The sequence below is a fragment of the Sipha flava genome, unplaced genomic scaffold (genome assembly GCF_003268045.1).
Source record: "Sipha flava isolate LNK unplaced genomic scaffold, YSA_version1 333_pilon_pilon, whole genome shotgun sequence".
Classification (NCBI taxonomy): domain Eukaryota; kingdom Metazoa; phylum Arthropoda; class Insecta; order Hemiptera; family Aphididae; genus Sipha; species Sipha flava.
Genome location: NW_020273024.1, coordinates 686,663 through 704,286, shown reverse-complemented (window position 1 = coordinate 704,286; position 17,624 = coordinate 686,663). Strand labels below are relative to the sequence as shown.

Here is a 17,624-nt window from a genome sequence, read left to right as displayed (position 1 = left end):
TAAATAAATAAACTGCGTGTATTCTATGTAATAGAATTTACTATGCGACGTTGATGTTTGATTATTATCGTTTATCATTTACCGCTGTATCAAAAACTAATACTTTAAGTCGTAGGTTATACATAAACATTTTTTAAATGATTTGATTTTTATAAAAATATTAACTTGGAATTCTGTAAGAACTAAACTTAAATAAAGTATCGCCCCACACATCCTTTTTTGATAAAATAGTATAGCTATCTACGTTAGAGTATCTGATAATTTAGTTAGGATACTCAGTTCCTCCTTCGTCCCCTTCTTTAGTCAAGCAGTGATCTTGTCAAAAACGTTCATGTTCGATGCGTTTCCATGTGAATCTAGTCTTAGATGAGTTAAGTTCATGTTATTGCATTTGTTCGCATTGCCTCAGCTCGCTCTCAAAATTTCAGAAAACATTTTAAGTCTGCTTTTATCCAGTAAAATGTAAATTGTAGAAGCTCATATTATCATTGTTATATGAATTATTAGTTTCAAATTGTTCATGTTATGTAGTGTACATATTATATATCCGACAATTTTGGTCGTAACGATTAAATTTAAATTAAATTAAAAATTTTTCATTAATGTTATGTTAACTATTATACTACTATTGAATGGGTGTTAAAAAAAAATAAAAAAATATTGCTTAAATTTTATGAAAATTCAAGAATTGAAGAAAACTTTGACAGTTATTTAAATACTTATGTAAATTTAAAATTTTACTTTGCATTGCCAACTTCGTAGCTGAATAATCGTAAGTCTATGCGACTACAGTTTAAAAACGAGGTTGATACAGCTAAAACTTTGAGCCGTAAAAAATAATCACTGAAAATCGCAATTACCACCCGAGGGAGTCCATGTGAATAGTAAAAGCTCCTCAAAATGCATGATTTATCTTGTTAGGAATTAAAAAAAATTATAACTACACTGAAATCTAACAACGAGCATTATATTATTTTTAATGAATCAGCTCTTTCCCTTTTATTAATTTGCAGGATGGGGTTTCTGCAATAATGATTCCTATAATATACTGCACTGCAGGTCACTGGTTACTCATAATTAGGCCTCGAAAGTTGTTGCATTTGCAATTTTTTTTCTATTGTTTAGATTTATTGCTAAGCTGGTTGTAAATCTAAAAAGTTTTAGTGCAACTTTATGTAATTTTTGGCATTTTTCTGTTTTGTTAAAATTTTTTTGATTTCCCTCATTTATAATATAATTTTAGATAATTTAAAATTTTTTTTTTTTACGCAATAAATAAAATAATGATGGAGGCCGTGTTAGATATTAATATATGTCTGAATAGTACTACTAATAATAAAAAATAATTGATGGTTATTTCGGAATTGGTTGATTGTGATGGTAGCAGTAGAAATATTAGTTGATAAGACAATACACGAATTGCATAACCTGCTGTCATTAAATCGGAAATCTTTCGAGTTCTTTTGGTATTTAAAAAAATAATTTACTTTACAATGCAATTATTTTTAAGGTATACACACAAATGTGTATTAAAAAATAAGATAAAAATTGTTGAAATAAAACGTTTTTAAATGTTGATAATTTTGTTTAGAGGTTTCTGAAAGACCAGACTAAAATCACTATTACAATATTAAAATGAATTTTTATTTTGAAATATTTTCTAAAATAACTCATATTTGTAATATGATATTCTTAATAAATATTACTTGTAAATATTTTTTTAATAGTTATTTTGATAAAAAAAAGTTGATTGCGATTCTGGTTATTTTTACTTCAATAATTTAATAAATTTTAACTTTTTTTAGTGACTTTTTAACCTTTCTCATAATATCGGAATGTATTACAAAATGTAATTGATTTATCAAAAAGTATAATGTATTGATTTTCAGAAACTTATCAAATTCATTGAAATTGTTGTTGAGTATACCTCGTAAAATTGTATATTAATTCTTATTATTAACTCTTAATTAAGATATTGTTATCACCTTTTAAAATCTATAAACAGCGTGTTGCATTTACAATGAACAAAAAATAAATCGAAATGATCGATGTTTCGGAAAATCGGATGGATTATACTGAAATCATACTGTATGTATTGAAATAATATGATACTCAGAGGCGTAAATCTAGGGGAACAGGGAGGGGGTAAATTACCTTCTTAATTATCGATAACAATACTCGTTGGTCAATTTTCAGATATACATACTCGCAATAATAAGCATAGATACATCATTACACTTATATTACGTAATTTATATTATACGAGTGTAGCGACCATTTTTTTTTCATAGTTGGGTATTGAATACTTATGTTTTGCCTCCCTCCTCTCCCCATAATTCCAACTAGTTTGCGTCTCTGATGATACTACTGTAGACTGCATAGTGCATGTTATAAGGGCAAGACTTGCGTCATAACACAGACAAATAGCTTAAAAACTTGGAGCGTTAACGTAGATACGTATAATAATGTAGCGACATAACAACAATTCGTAAAAGAGCTCCCCTCATGTATCATAATAACGTCCGTCTTCACAATGGTCGACATCCCATGATTATAAATAATACTGTACGATTACTGTACTGTTGGTGGACGGTGAGCGTTAGTGTGTAAAGAAATAATGGCAATTACAAATGTTATAATCGGATCAAAAGACCTTCAGCAGTAATAATAAGTACTTTTGTTGCCAGTACTAACTGAGAGTAATTTTATCATTGCGCGCATTTAAACAAAATTTATTATTTGAATCTTATACATATAATATTGTATGCATTCAATGTAAACACTTATTGTATTACATGATGCTTGTTCGCAGTGACGGTGTTAGAGTTTGTGAGGCCCTGGGCAAAATAAATGTGAGGTCTTATAATTTATATTAATAAAATATTTTAAGTTCAGTTAAATCAGAACCGCGAGGCTTTAATTATAATTTAAGGCGCGGGGTCCTGGGCAACTGTCCCTATTGCCCACCCCCTCGCGCCGTCCCTGCTTGTTTGACTACATTACCACGTGACGATCGCCATTGAATTAATAGCATTTTGAAATTATAATTTTGTATTTTTCGGTATGAAATAGAAAACCAGATATTAAGCTTCAAACAAATAATATGGTTTACAACGTTTATAACATTGTTTTCCTTACCATGACATTTTTTTTATTAAGCTTACAATTAGTTTTCTAAACATTAATATAAAATCATTCATATATGTAGGTAGGTATCTGTAGGTATCCGTTGTGTCCTTTCGTAAATGAACACTACAAAGTTATTGTAGAGTAATATTTTTTTAACGGAAAGATAGTTCATACTAGCCAGTATAGAAAATAAAAAATGAATAGCTTATTTACAAAATAAGAAACTTTATTTATTTCAGTTTCTACGCTTATGAGGGTAAAAGTTGCCAAATTATTTTTAAATTTTGTGTAGAATTATAGTTTGTTGTTTAAAATACATTTATAAAATGGGAATTTTACACTTTACGAGCGTGTTATCCTAATTTGTTTTTTTAGATTGTATAAACAAGACTAAGGTTATTTTTTTCTAATGAAATAGTGAAAGTGTTATATTTTTGTAATTATTATTTATAAGAATTGTATTGGTATTTCTGGTTTAAATCTATGTTCAAAGCATAAAATCTTAAAAAAAATTAAATTTTGAATAACGTGAATTTTATTAGTGTCTCTGGTGAATGCTCTACTAGATTTTTTACCCAACACGAACACCATTATGATCATTCCGTTGTATAACTTTAAAGTTTTAAGTCTAATTAAAATCATATATTCAGCATTAGTGTTGTATAAAATAACACCGAGTTCATTTTTAATGAAGAAAAAGTTAATTTAACACACGAGTTGAATTTTTGAACCTTTCTGTGCGTCCATATTCTGTAAAATTATTCGGATCGATTGAATAGTTGTGATTAGTAATTAGTAGTACTTATAATTTAGTATTACGGTTTGGTGATCCGTTTTTATTAAAATCAATACGAGTATACGATTTAAATGTTGTGAGTTGAGCGTATAACACTAAATAAAATATGATTTGTGGTTTGTTGTGTTATAGATTTGCAGTGTTCAGAGAATCCAAACGATAAGATAAGCACTAGTGTAATTGTTTGTTTAACGCAATCTGAAAGATGACTTATGACGATCTTTTGTACAAAATTGGTGACTTCGGAACCTATCAGAGAAGAATCTATTTCCTTCTGTGTTTGCCCGCGATATCATGCGCTCTACATAAGCTCGCCGGCGTTGTCATCCTCAATAAACCCAATCACAGGTACATAAAACTTGTGTTGATGTATAATTGTTATTATTATTTCATAATTCTTGCCCTTCGATTTTCTCGTCATCGTCATGGTATAATTAATTATGATTGTATGTAACGCGTAATGGACGTTGCGTTACGATCAACATAATATGTAAAGTAATGTAAAAATAATTAACATATTATCGCCCACAGGTGTCAACTACCGGGCGAACCGGACAATGCGTCCTATCATTTGCCGTACGAAATTATGAACATGTCGTATCCCTACGACAGCAGAACGGGTAGTTTCTCCGCTTGTACTGTGTACGATACGAATTTCACGGACACGTATTATAAATCTAATACGCCGGCTGAGCGGATCAGATATTGTAACAAATGGATATACGACAAGTCGGAATTCCAAAACACCGTTGTTACAGATGTGAGGATAAAAAAACAGTTTACGCGGGCGATTCCGTGAAGTTTGACGGTTTTTGTAAATTTTTTTTAGTTCGATCTGGTGTGCGGAAAAGCTTGGTACAAGGGTACCTCGGACTCTATGCTGATGTTCGGTGTCATGTTGGGGTCTATTATTTTTGGGTACTTGTCGGACAGGTAAATCACCACAAATAATAATATCTATGCGAAGAGACGTAATTTAAAATTAATTGTATGCGAATCAAAATTAATCATATAGTATATTCATGTACATAGCCTGTTTAAATACAGGTATGCATAATAGGTCCGTAAGTGTACATATTATAATTCTAGTTCACATTTGACTCGTCATTACGTATTGAATTACGAATTACGAATTTACGACGTATTGAAGAGTGCAACGGAGGTATATTCAACAACTTTTATATGAATTCGTTTGTATATTGCACTTATTCTTATACATAAATGTGCAATAACGTTCAAAATAAATTGAGTGTTGTTAAACATAATAAATTAATTAAGTATTTAGTACTTAACGCGTAAGAATATAATTCCAAATATCACGCCATGTGTACTCGTACCAGATATGCTAAAATATTTCGATAAGATTCTTTTATATATTGTTGGTATGTGCGTACTATAATATACGTTCTACGCTGAGAGTTATTTGCTATCAAACTGTTTACATTCCAATTTAAAATTTGTTATATTCGTAATTTAATATTTTAAATTCCTGATTTATTAAAATTGGAATATCATATTTTTGAGATTTTGAAGTGACATAAGCATTATTTGTTCTAAAGAATAATCTGCCAATGAAAATTTTAAATGTTCACGTAATATAAGATTAATAGAATCCAACGACAGAGTTCCAAATAACTATGATACGTTATAAAATCATTATAGAAAATAATATATTTTATGTCGTAAAAATAACAACGTAAAAATAATTATAAAACCCAAATACATGTAGGTATATAATATCATAGTATTTGAAACTTTCAAATTAACAAGTCTGTGTATAGTGTGTACACATGTGTACAAATGTTATGTATATCCTATAAAAACACGGAGACTTATGTACGTAATTTTGTCGAATATTTACTTAAATTTTTTAAAAATAATAAAATATTATTTGGTGTATTTATATATATTGAATAGTTTAAAAGCGTTTCTTAAGTTGCGAAAAATTGTAAAAATGAAAACGAATCTTTAATATCTAACCCTAAAATATTATTGTATAAATTGTTTCTTGTTATCAGGATCGGAAGAAAAAATATTTTTACCATATCTGTTTGGCTACAGGGAGTCTCTGGTTTCGGTATGGCATTTGCTCAAGAATATTGGAGCTTTACATTTTTGAGGGTGCTGGTAGGAGCATCTACATCAGGACTATATCTAGCAGCTTATGTAATTGGTAAAATATATTCATGACTATTAATATACCAATAACTAATTTAATATTTAGATAAAAATTTGAAAAAAACTGACTTATACTAATTAGTTCATTAATATAGATTGGACTTGATAAACTATCACTCCGTCTAATTCATTTTTGTATTATGCTTAGGTATCTTATTATGCGTAAACATGTTTGAATGAAGCTAATTTAAATGATTATTTCGTATACTGAACTTTAATGTATTGGGCAATTAATAATTATAAGCATTGATTATTAATACTAATACTAATATTAATAGTATTTATTATCAATGTTATTACTTAGGTGCATTATCTGTTGTTGCCTCAATTTTTATAGTAAAATGTTTTTACTACATTTTATCAGTGGTAGCCATATTTATTCATTATTGTAATGAATGACAGTAGAATGTTCTAGGTTTTAAATTTAAACTGACCGTTGACCGTAGTTGAGACGTAATCGATTCCGCCGGCTACTGCTCATAAAAATCATACATCAACTCCGCTGATTATTGATTCCAACAGTTACTGTTCATAAAATCAACTATCTATTCCGGTGGCTCCTATTTTCACATAATTATATTTATAGGGGAAAAATAATAAATACAAGATTACAGAAAATCGATTTACCTTATTTTATAAAATATAAATGGTAGCAATATACTTAAATATTAAAATAAAATTAATAAATTGTCTAGTATAATAATAATAATAATAATAAATTTAATGTTATGATTTTTTTCTTCTTTCTTTCGCCTTTTTCCCAACTATTTGGAGTCGGCCACTCTTGTTCTAAACCTCCACTCGTCTCGATTTTCTTCATCCCTTACGTACACACAAATGGCTCTCATATCTTTCTAAATCGTATCCAAGCATCTTTTTTTTTCGTTTTTTTCTTCCTCTTTTCCCTTGAACGTTCATTTTCATACAACTATTATTGCATTTATTTCTTTTCGTTTCATCTCATACCCAAACCATCTCAGTATATTTTTTCTCATCTTGTTCACTATAAAAGTTACATCGATACTCTTAAATATTCGTTCTTTATTGCATCTTATCTTGTTACTCCATTTATCCATTTAAACATTATCATTTCCGCAACAATCATACTCTGTTTTATTTTTCTGTCAATCACCCAACACTCTAAACCATATAGCATGTTGGTCTCACTACTCTGCTGTAAAATTTACTTTTCAGCCTCTTTGTAATTCTTTTGTAGTATAAAACGCCCGATCCTTTTATCCATTTCATCAAACCGCACTTAATCCTGTTTTACTTCCATGCCAAAACCTCCGTATTTTTGTACAAATGATCTTAAATATTTAAGTTCTTGACTTCACCTATAACATCACCAATTATTGTGACTGGTCTCCTCATCCTCTCAACTTATTGGTATCTTCCTCCAAAGTCATACTCAAAATACTCTGTTTTATTTCTACTAATTCTCAATTTCTTTCCTTTAAGGGCTAACCTACGCTTATCCAATCTATTATTAACTTCTTCTAAATTTTCTCCTATCAAAACTATATCATCATCAAACATCATACACCATGGTCAGTAGCGGATTTAAGGGTTCAAATAAAGTCGGGAAATCCATAAGAGGGGCCTCGTAAAAAATTCCAGTAACATACTTACCTCTATTTTACAAAACCACTTGCTTCGCTTGCGAAAGCAATGACCAACCAACATTCTTCTTTTAAAAGTAATAGAAAATGTTTTTTATTTATTTTTTACAAATAAAACTAAATTTATATTAGATATATAAAATTAAAAAAAAAATTATAGCTTAGAACCTTTTGCAAATTTTGGCCTTAGAAAACTTGTCGATAAGTTTAGTCATATCGAGGTTTTATACTGCTTCATACTCCATTGGAAGTAACGCTAAATTGCTTATTCGATTTTGAACCATAGTTGAACGAAGATAATTTTTTAATCTTCTTAGTACACTCATAGCACTTTTCTTTCAGCACTCGCACTTCCAATGAGTAATATTAAAAATATTTTTAAAAGAGTTTCCATTTGGGGCAATTCATCAGACAATGAATATTTAATAATGAATGTCAAATAACATAATATATTATTATCTGTACTTTCTGATTCTTTTGAATCAAAATAATAACTCTGAAACGACGTTATTTCAAGAGACAATTTAATTTACAGTTAAATAATTATATTGTAACATAAGAGCTTCGCACTTTTCCTTCACATCTTCTATATTTAATTTTTTTAGTTCATCTGGATTTAAAAAATAAAAAAAATCCATGACTTTGGAAGATCCATTCATCCTTTCATTTAATTCGCCAATCATGTTGTCTAATGTTTCAAAATAAATTTTTCTATATTTTTCTTCTTCTGATAAACTTATATCTCTAGTATTTTATGAATTTGTAACGGCATATTTTTTGTCCTTTTCTTTGGAAATTCTGCTGATCCTAAAACAACTGTAAAGATATCAAAATTTGACCAAACAGTTTTTGCTTCTATAACAAAAGCATTATATTGATCATGAGTTCTTAAAACACTTTATTTGTAAACTTCAGATTAGAAACTTTGTAACACCAAGAACAAGTCATTATTTGTTGATTGTAATAATCGGGATACTACATCACTAATTTGTAGTATTTTATTCCGTCATATTAAATTTGAAAAAAAAAATACCCAATTTAATGATTCTATTAAACATCTAGCTCGAAATAAAATTTCAGAATTAGTTTCTAAATTTTCAGATTCTTCTTTTAAACATTTTTTAACGGATTGAAAATTTGAAAGTAATGCTTTAATTGCTTTAACTCTAGCAGACCACCTTGTTTTACACAGACCTTTTAACGAAGAAGGTGTTTTACTTTATTTGAAATATTTTTTTTCAAACTTGTCATTTTGACAAGTATTTTTGACAATGCTCTAAAAACTAGCACCAATTATACTTCTTCAACCAATAACACATAATATAAATTAAATAACAATATGTATAAATATATTATTTCATTATTGTGAACAAAATTAAATTTCTAACAAACATTTTTAAATTTGTTGTAGAAATATAAATATTAACAATCAAACATTTATCCACTGTTAAGTTATAATGACATAAAACGTAGAAATATAAGCGAATAGCAATTGGTAATGCGGAGGCAATACTCATTGCCCATTGTCTCTATTTATAATAATATTAGAAAAACGTTAAATTTATTCTGCGGCGGAAACAATGTCCTAGCCCGTTAAATGTATGAACATATGCAATATGCAAAACATAATGCAAATGCATTAAATTCACAGCTCTGTTTATCAAATTTTCAATGTTATGTACATTGCGAATTTATCGCGAAAACGGTATTCAATAAATCATAATTTACGCGACAGGGCCGCAGATCGAAGAATGAAAAGATTGTTATTATACTTACAAAATTATTTTTATTTGTCATACAATCTTGATTGCGTCTTCATGCGACTTGTCATTACGTTGAATTGGAATCAAATGATTAAAATAATAGATTTTAGTAGCCACAAACTCACAAATGACTGTTGATACTTGATGGTTATTTTATTTTCCACGATAACAAAGTAGATATCTACTTGATATTGGTGTATTTTAATTTGTATTGTATGGGAAAACCGATGCAGCGAAATTGATTACGTTGTAACATCGATTATAATTATCGTAAATAATATTATTTGTGATTGTTGATCAATGCCAACTACCTAGAAATATAGAATGTTGAATAACTTAAATTTACGTATATATTGAAGTATTCCTAAATATTTAAATTACTTTACTAATAAAACAATAGTAAATTATATTTCTGTTTACAATATACAATTTTTTTTTAGTCAAAATTAAAAAAAAATCAATTACATAATTTAGGTAGGCCTTGGTACACAATTAAGGAGGGGCCTTGTCGGTATTTTCCGACTAAACGACCGTTAAATCCACCACTAATCGTAACTTCATCTATTACCACAAAGAACAAATAGAGGCTGAGAGTCCTGATGCACACCAACTCCTACGTTCAAATCTTCTGTTACCCCACAAAAACACTTTACTAAATAAATATATTATAATTTTATAATCATAAATTAATTTTGGTAATAGTTATAAACGTGTTTTATTTACGTAAACATAGAATTGTTTTATATTTAGTTATATTCATAAATTATTAATAAATTGTTTTGGTCTTTAAAAGTTCTATTTTTATGAATAGTAACTGATGAAATAATTAGTCGGTGGAATTGATATAAGATTTTTATGAATAGTAGCCAGCGAGGTCGATAGTTATTTTTAAATTTTTTGAAACCGGAAGTTTCAGCGGAATCAATAAATTTTCCGTAGCTAGACTTAAATTTTAAAATACACCCAACTGGACTTTTACGGCTGTATTTGGAGTATTAATACCGACATTTATTTCTAGAACACAATAGATAAATCGGTTTTTGATTATAATATGGGTATGTTTTTTCGTAGGTTTAGAATTCGTAAGTCCAAGTTATCGGATGGTTGTCGGTGTAGTCATACAAATGTTTTTTTCCGTTGGTTTCTTTTTGACATCCGCATTTGGGGTAGTCTTTACCAATTGGAGATACTTCCAGTTGGCCATAACTGCTCCCTTTTTATGTTACACGACTTATTATTGGTTTGTAACGCACACGTGTTTCTATCAATAGAACATATTAATAACAATTTATACGGTAACATTTTTTTTTAGGTTTATGCCTGAATCGATTCGATGGTTATTAACTAACGGAAAACAAGAAAAAGCAGTGGAAATTATACAGAAAGTATGTCGTGTGAACGGTGTGGATATGTCAAGCAAAGACATAATAGAAATATTGGACAACGATTTTGAAGACAAACCTGTCGTTCAAAACGATAACTTGCCCAAAGCTTCATTTTTCGATCTATTCAAACACCCAGTGATTTTGAAGAGATCCATCATCATAATGTTTTTATGGTGATTAATGAAATTTTAAATTAACTTTCTAACTGTCATTAGTAAATCAAGTAAATTAAAACTAAAATTGTTGTACATTTATCCAAATGAAATTAGAAGGTAATGTAGGAAATAGCAAGTGATTATGAGACTAAATTAAAAAATATCTTTTACATAAATACTTATTAATATAATGTGCGATTTAAGACCTATGAGTGACTAATAATCAAGTGTGAATTTAATTTTCATATCAATGACAGCTGACATTTACAGAGAAATATAAAAAATTCATTATTTACTTTAAAATATGTCGAAAGTAAAACTTACTTATCATCACACCTAATTACTATTATTATTAAAATGGTTTAAATATATATCAGAGTTTAAAAATATTATTACATTTCGCTATCATTGTTGTTAAGCACGATAAAATACTGACATTTAAAATATTTAATAGCATAATTTTCGGTAGTACTAATTAATTGTTATTATTTGTTGGTCTTTCTTATGTGAATTTAATTTTAAATATTTTTGTTTGAACTTTGAAATTAAAAAAAAAAAAAAACCCATAATGATAGTTTTTTATTGACATTTTTTTCTGCTTTTTATAAAATACAAATTCGTTACTTTAATGACTGAAAATTAGTACTGTTACATCTAATGCTTTTTATATATATATATTTTTTTTAAGGTTTGTCAACAGTACTGCTTACTATGGTTTGTCCTGGAGTACTTCCAGTTTAGGTGGAAATCATTTTTTGGTGTTCAACTTAATTGGGTTAGTCGAGTTCCCAGCTTATATATTTTTGTTACTGACCATGAACCGATGGGGCAGGAAGATAAATATATCTGGATTCCTTATTTTAGCCGGATTAGCACTTTTAGCAACGCTAGTCATATCCAAAAGTAAATAAATTTTTATAATTAATTATACTTTACGAGTAGTAGGTGTTAATATTTGATTTAAAGGCTGCAGTAAGGAAATTATGTTAATCATACATAGATTTAAGAATCCAGTATATTGTTATGGATCCACTATGTGGTCATTTACAAATATAAAGAAATGTCATTTCATTTTTAAATTCATTATATTTTTTATATGAGAAATTCTGACAAAGTATAATAATAAATATAATATGGTACGACTCTGAAATGTTTTGTATAATGTTATAACAGCTTCAATGCTCTGTAAGACCAAGACCAATTTATGTGCCATGTGTGTTCTTTAAAGTAAAGACAGGATTTAATAGATATTTTTAAAAAATGTATAGACATTTTTATTGATACCAGGTAAATCAAATCTGGTCAAATATGTATACGAATTGGATTAATTACAGTCTTCCTATTTATTTTAATAATGCAATTTCTTACACTTTCAACGATTTTGTAACTTTTGCAATTATTGCAATTTTTATATAAGTATTTCACGTCATAAAATATATAAATTATTATTTCTAAAGTAATTTTACAATAAAAATATAATTACGGCGTTAATTTTTGTAGTTAAATGTAGTTTAGCATTTTTAAAATTATAATTATCTGAGTTATCCACAAAACTCACAAGTTTAGAAGAATCAAACAGCCAATTACTCAATAGATATTTTTAGTGAAATTGAAAATATGTTGATAAATGTTCCCAGTCCCAATGGGAAAATAGTTAAAGAAAAATTAAAATATGTCTTAAAAAAAAATTAAAGATCTAAAACAATTAAAACTTTTTTTTCTGATTTGTTTATTAAACGTGAATATATTGTTGTTTTTAATTTTATTGGGATGATTAAGAGTAAGTCTTAATAATTAATCATTGAACTCATTTTACTTGATAATAAAAGCATTCTGTCGAAGATAGAAGTGTTTATAAACACCATGCCATTATTTTATACAGATTTTTAAAATTAATTTTACGATTATTTTGTTTGCAATTAATCATTGACAAATTTGACTCTTGAACTGTATTTTATTCCAGGTAACACGTGGTTAGTTATCTCCTGTGCGCTAGTTGCCAAAATGTCCATAACTGCATCGTACGGTGCAGTGTACGTCTACACCGCGGAACAGTTTCCGACCGTTGTGCGGAATATGGGCTTGGGCGTAGGATCATTTTTCGCCAGGATTGGCGGGATCGTAGCTCCATACATCAATAATACGGTATGTGCGGTGCGCAACGAAGTATATTCGGAAGAGAAACACAACGTTCACGTATTGGAACGTCACCGATTTGTTATTAAACATTCGTATATATTTTCAGAGTGAAATTTGGATTAGCATGCCGTTGATCGTCTACGGCAGTCTGGCGTTGACGATCGGAGTGTTGTCGCTTGTGTTACCTGAGACGTTAAACAAAAAAATGCCTGATACTATCGAAGATCTCATTGTTACGTCTGGAAAGTAAGTGAATTCAAACACAATTTTTTATTTGATCTATTTTAGATGTATGACTCGTCATATATCGAATTCTTTAAATATCTCGTGTGCATCAACCGAATTTAATTTGTGCAACACTAAAAGATGATCTTTCTAAAAATCGTATGAGTATGTTAATGTGATCAAGGCTGCTCTTAGAACTTGCGAAGCCTGAGCAAAATATCATTGTGTAGCCCTCCGAGTTTTCACCTTCAACCCAAATACTTAAATCTAAATAAAAAAGTTATTTGCTGTAATGTAGACAAAGGACGAACAATTTTTTTTATAATTACAATTTTTTATTTTACTATAAGGATAAAGTAAATAATACATTTTATTATACATAAATTTCAATTATAAAATTATTAGAGATTAAATCTACATAAATTTACTAAACATTTTTATCCTGGATGATTGTCGAGTTGTACAGTGTCATTAATTTCAATATTATGTTAGTTATTAAAATTCTTTTAGGAATTTCCTTAATTTGCTGTATTGACATTCGTCCTGTATTTAGCATATTTAAAAATTTGTTTTTTCTTTTTTTTTAGAAATACTCTAAAACGTTTTATTTGTATCACGCTCATGACCGCTCATTTTAAATAATTTAGCATTACATTTTTAACCATATCGTATTTTTTTTTACATTTTTACGCCGTTTCCTATGTAATTACGACAAACATGATAATAGTTTTATAATTCAAATTTTTAACCACATCATTTTTAATTGTCCCTCTCTTCATGTTAGCCGTCAATTTTTTCTTTCTTTCCTATCTTCTTTTGGTTATAGCCCTTTATTCACTAATCTTCTCCTTAACTCTTACTCCATTCCTATCATCCATTTCATAATTAACTTTATATATTCCTCTGGCTTTCTTATTTAATTTTTTGTGTTAGTTTTCTTTATCTCTATTTATTTTATTTATTTAGTTTACTAAATTATTTATTTACTTGCTTTACCGTAATGTTTTTTTAACAAAAGTAAATAGAAAAAAAAAATACAAACCATACAATTTTAAAAATAAAAAAATTATTAGAAATGCATTCTCTCTTTGCGAAAGGTTTCCTTATTATGCCTATTTGTCTTATTTTATTTCAGACTTTAGTCTATTAGTAATTAATTAGATAACGTTGACAGAACGATAAATGTTTATTACATAATTATATTGTATAATGTATACTAATATAAATTATTTCCGCAATTTGAAGTGTAAAAAATAAAGTAAGTGCTTGGCCTCCACCATGCTCGAAGCCCGTGGCATGGACTTCACAATCCCCCCCTCTTTAAGTGTGGCTTTGAATGTAATGATATAGAGGAATGTCAAGAACAATTTGTGATTCGTACTATTCAAAATTTCAAATGTAAAAGAAGGGAAAAACAAAAGAGAAATTATAGAAATCCGGAGTTATTTATTTTTTGTGTATAACTTGCCAAGGTGATGTATTCTGTTTTGATAATTACGTCGTATTCTATACAAATACAATTATTACTCGACGTTTCTGATTCTTTAAATTTATTGAATTATGTTAAATTATGTGAACGGTTCGAGTCATTAGTCAAATGTGATGAGATGTAAATTAAAGTCTACATACTATGTTATGATGATATAATTTATTGAACTTCAAATGTTATGACATTTGAATTAATATTATAGCATTATTTCATCTGGACAATTTCACAATTACCAGATGTAATTGTAATGTTGATATAGTGTGGATTTATTATTTTTGTTATTGCGAAACAACTTAGCATTATGTATGGAAACGTACTGAAATCAATTGCTTGAACTATATTCCTTTAATAAGTGGTAAAAAGTATAAAATATTGTTGTATATATTTATAAATCATTGCAATACTTTTATATTCACGTGTTCGTCATTTTGCGGTTTTAAACTCTTTCGAGTTTTAGCGTGTACAATTTGAGCTATTTCTATAATCGTACCTATTATATTTTACTGAGATATATAGAAATAAAATATTTAGACGTAGAATGCGTAAATTGTATTAACCTACGTACAAGTAATCTGTTTACATTATTGATTATAATTACTGGAACTTTAACCTTTTTAATAATATTTAGTCATATTTATTGCTAATACTATGAATTATATATTAAAATATTAAATAGTAATTTTATATTGTTCTTATCGGTCATTATATAATTTGAAATTACTTTAATGTATACAAACTTGATAAGATATTTTATATTACAGCTCAATTTATTTAATATTTTGATAATCAATAACATAAATTAAAATAAGTATGTACGTCATTGCATTCATATGAACACTTATACATATTATGACATATTATATTATAAATATAAATATATAATCATATATTTATCATTATATTATTCTTTAAATTACCAATATTTTTAGGGCGCTTATTTAGTATCAAGTTACGAAAGATTTCGTTTTTTCTGGGCTTTGATAATTTACTTACTTGATTTTTAATACGATTTCTGTGTTTTTTTCATCTGAAACATTTGAATTAATATAGTTGAGTAGACATCGAAACACATTCATTTTGATCATGAATTATTAACATAAAATTCGAATCTTCGACTCTTGATATAAATTATTTTTATTTTTGAAAAAGTATTCAAAAAAATTTCTAGTAAAAATACTGTAGGTAAATAGTATTTTTCTTCATTCGATTATAGAATTTAATCGATTTTAATATTGTGAATAATTTTAAATACTATAATAGAGAAAAAAAATTAAGAAAACAAAAGCTGATTCATGTATTTATTGTATTCATAGTATATTGTATTTATTTTACATAAATTACAATATATTGATTATACTAGTTGACATATTATATCGATGAAAAAATTTATTCATAGTAAAAATATATAAATTTACACAACATTGTAGATAAGACGTAATTTATTTATTTTTTTTTTTAAGGAAATACGAACAAGTGCATATAAACGATTTGGAAAAAAATGGTGATGCAAGCAAGGATATTAATGATAAGTTATAGTATTATCAGTATTAAGTATTTTTACACTTTGTCTAATGGTTTGTTATTGTTTTGATTGCTATTTTTTTTTATGACTATTTATTACTATTGGAAAATTAAATGAGTTGTATGTGCCTATTTTTACTATCCATATTAATTATAACACACTTTAGTTAATACAAAATAGAATTTTAGAGATTACTTTTCAGTGGCTATTAAAATTTTTATTTATTTAAAATAGTAGTTAAAATAATGTCTGTTTAGCTGGTTATTAAATGATTATATGATCATATTATTTACTGTCAGAAAGATTGATTCAAAGCATATGTATTAATAGTTTTGTCATCGTAAACTAATCTATTGTCATGCTCATTTTAATCCAAACATCTAAATTATATATAGTTCGTGCACGAGTTGTGCAAAAACTACAATACATTTTTATTTGTGATTAAATCTATTTTATTATAAAATATAAATTATTGTGTTCTATACTTATAGTGTATACTTGTTTTTTAAAGCACAGGGTACAACAGTATTAAAATTAATTATTTAACTATTTTCATAATTACGAATTACCATTTTTATAAACTATGCTTAATACCTCATTTTTAAGATATAATAATTATATGTCAAATGTTTATAATATTAAGTAATAATGTAATAATATGTTATTTTTTTTACAGTAATGTATATCAACTTGTACATTCATAATTTCAGAGTTTCATACCAAATTATATGATTTAAATTAATTTTTTATGACTAGTTTTTTTAATTTTTATTGAACTTTCTAATATAGATGTTAGTATTTGGTGATTTTTAATTTTAATTTTGAGGTTTATGAGTTACATTTAAACAATTTTTTTCAAGCATATAAACTAATTACATTTTTGTAAAGTGGCAATTATCCTTTTTTTTTAATCTCATTTTACATTTTTTATTTTGTTTTTAATTCATGTTATTTTGAGTAAGTATAAATGTTAAATTACTGTTTTTTGTTTCTATAATATAAAAATATTTTTAGAATGTAACAATATATATATATTAATTAATACAACCAGGTAAACTAATAAATCCAATAATTATTCACATTATTATCTCAAGATTAATTTCAAAACCATCCAAATATTATATTTCTTTGAAATTATAGATAAAAATAAATAAACTCTAAAGTATTCCTATTTCCTTGTATGATATTATGAGTGTTCATTTTTATTGATCCATATATTTT

At 27.2% G+C, this 17,624-nt stretch overlaps 1 protein-coding gene across 2 annotated transcripts in view; it reads left to right on the top strand.

Moving 5' to 3' along the window:
* The window catches only part of LOC112687147 (organic cation transporter protein), a 22,357-nt gene extending 5,520 nt beyond the window's left edge, over positions 1-16,837 (top strand). For both annotated transcript variants that reach the window (XM_025559712.1, XM_025559711.1), the window contains exons 2-11: positions 4,058-4,273; positions 4,457-4,685; positions 4,755-4,858; positions 5,944-6,098; positions 10,560-10,728; positions 10,801-11,046; positions 11,717-11,931; positions 12,992-13,173; positions 13,274-13,413; positions 16,342-16,837. In XM_025559712.1, coding sequence (XP_025415497.1) covers positions 4,131-4,273; positions 4,457-4,685; positions 4,755-4,858; positions 5,944-6,098; positions 10,560-10,728; positions 10,801-11,046; positions 11,717-11,931; positions 12,992-13,173; positions 13,274-13,413; positions 16,342-16,417 — 1,659 coding nt within the window. In that variant the 5' untranslated portion in view covers positions 4,058-4,130 and the 3' untranslated portion in view covers positions 16,418-16,837. The remainder of the gene's footprint in view (positions 1-4,057; positions 4,274-4,456; positions 4,686-4,754; positions 4,859-5,943; positions 6,099-10,559; positions 10,729-10,800; positions 11,047-11,716; positions 11,932-12,991; positions 13,174-13,273; positions 13,414-16,341) is intronic.
* The last annotated feature ends 787 nt before the right edge of the window (positions 16,838-17,624 follow it).